The sequence below is a fragment of the Austrofundulus limnaeus genome, unplaced genomic scaffold (genome assembly GCF_001266775.1).
Source record: "Austrofundulus limnaeus strain Quisiro unplaced genomic scaffold, Austrofundulus_limnaeus-1.0 Scaffold42, whole genome shotgun sequence".
In the NCBI taxonomy this organism is placed as follows: Eukaryota; Metazoa; Chordata; class Actinopteri; order Cyprinodontiformes; family Rivulidae; genus Austrofundulus; species Austrofundulus limnaeus.
In genome coordinates, this window is record NW_013952444.1 from 1976497 (window position 1) to 1978211 (window position 1715).

At 39.4% G+C, this 1715-nt stretch overlaps 1 protein-coding gene across 1 annotated transcript; it reads right to left on the bottom strand.

Moving 5' to 3' along the window:
- Window positions 1-814: 814 nt before the first annotated feature.
- LOC106516913 (prelamin-A/C) lies at window positions 815-1715 on the bottom strand (the record flags this gene model as incomplete). The annotated part of the gene is given in 1 exon segment (XM_014007522.1): window positions 815-1715. A coding segment is annotated over 1 exon segment (697 nt), but the record flags the coding sequence as incomplete, so codon positions are not given.

Consider the following 1715-nt stretch of genomic DNA (forward strand, 5'->3'; position numbering starts at 1 on the left):
TGTGTGTGTGTGTGTGTGTGTGTGTGTGTGTGTGTGTGTGTGTGTGTGTGGAAAAACCAGTGAAACAATTTAAATTTAAACTAAATGGGGGGAAACTGGAGTACCCAGGGAAAACCCACGCAGCACAGGGACAGTCTGTTTTCCTCAAAGACAGAAAAAATGTGTTTTTAATGTTTTTGAGAAGAGGACTGATCCACTGTGTTGCCCCTTTTTTTTAAACAAAATTACATTGGCTAAAAAAAAAGAAATAAAATAAACTAATCACTGGTTTATGTTGTAATGTGTCAAACGTTTTGTGTGTGTTGAATAACCAGTGAAACAATTAAAATTTAAACTATGTGGGGGAAAACTGGAGTACCCAGGGAAAAACCCACGCAGCACAGGGACAGTCTGTTGTCCTCAAAGACAGAAAAAAATGTGTTTTTAATGTTTTTGAGAAGAGGACTGATCCACTGTGTTGCCCCTTTTTTTAAACAAAATTACATTAGCCAAAAAAAAAAAGAAATAAAATAAACTAATCACTGGTTTATGTTGTAATGTGTCAAATGTTTTGTGTGTGTTGAATGACCAGTGAAACAATTTAAATTTAAACTATGTGGGGGAAAACTGGAGTACCCAGGGAAAAACCCACGCAGCACAGGGACAGTCTGTTGTCCTCAAAGACAGAAAAAAGGTGTTTTTAATGTTTTTGAGAAGAGGACTGATCCACTGTGTTGCCCCTTTTTTTAAACAAAATTACATTAGCTAAAAAAAAAGAAATAAAATAAACTAATCAGTGGTTTATTTTGTAATGTGTCAAATGTTTTGTGTGTTGAATGACCAGTGAAACAATTAAAATTTAAACTATGTGGGGGAAAACTGGAGTACCCATGGAAAAACCCACGCAGCACAGGGACRGTCTGTTGTCCTCAAAGACACAAAAAAAAGGTGTTTTAATGTTTTTGAGAAGAGGACTGATCCACTGTGTTGCCCTTCTTTTTTAAATAAAATAAAATGTAAAAGAAAGAAAATAAAATATTCACTGGTTTATGTTGTAGTGTTTTGTGTGCGAGTGTGGGTGCGTTTGTTCGTTGGAAATGTTTTTCTTTTTCCAACTCTTGGGCTTCGTCAGGCCAAGGAGGTGTCGGGTTCTTTTCCAGAAGGATTTGTTTTCCTCTGGAGTTGTGGTCTCACCATCAGAGACCTGCTGGAGGGCTTCGCCAGATGGAATGTTTCGGCTGAGAAACAAAGCTTCTGACGGAACCTCCACCTCCAGGCTGGCTTTCAGGTGACCCTGAGATGATTCCATCTGTTCGAACTCCTTCTGTTTTTCCGACAACTCCTGGGTCTTCTGGGCCACAATGTCCTGCAGAGTCTTGTTTTCTGCCTGGAGGAAGTTGGTTTTCTCCAGGTATTGCTTCTCGCTCTGAAAAGAAGCTTTAATTTGTTTGTTGAGGTCTTGTAAATAGGTTTCAGACAGGATTTTGTAAGTCTGGACTTGTATATCGTGGCTGGCTTTAAGTTGCTGGTAAGCTGTTGCCATCTTTTCACGCTCATTCTGGTTCTCAGTTTTCATATTTTGCAGCTCTTGGATCATCTGAGCCACCGTCTCTTGCAGGGTCTTGTTTTTTGACTGGAGGGTGTTCATTTTCTCCAGATCTTTCTTGTTTCCCTGCAAAGATGCGTTGAGCTCTTGTAAAAATGCTTCCGACAACACCTTGTAAGCCAGAATATCG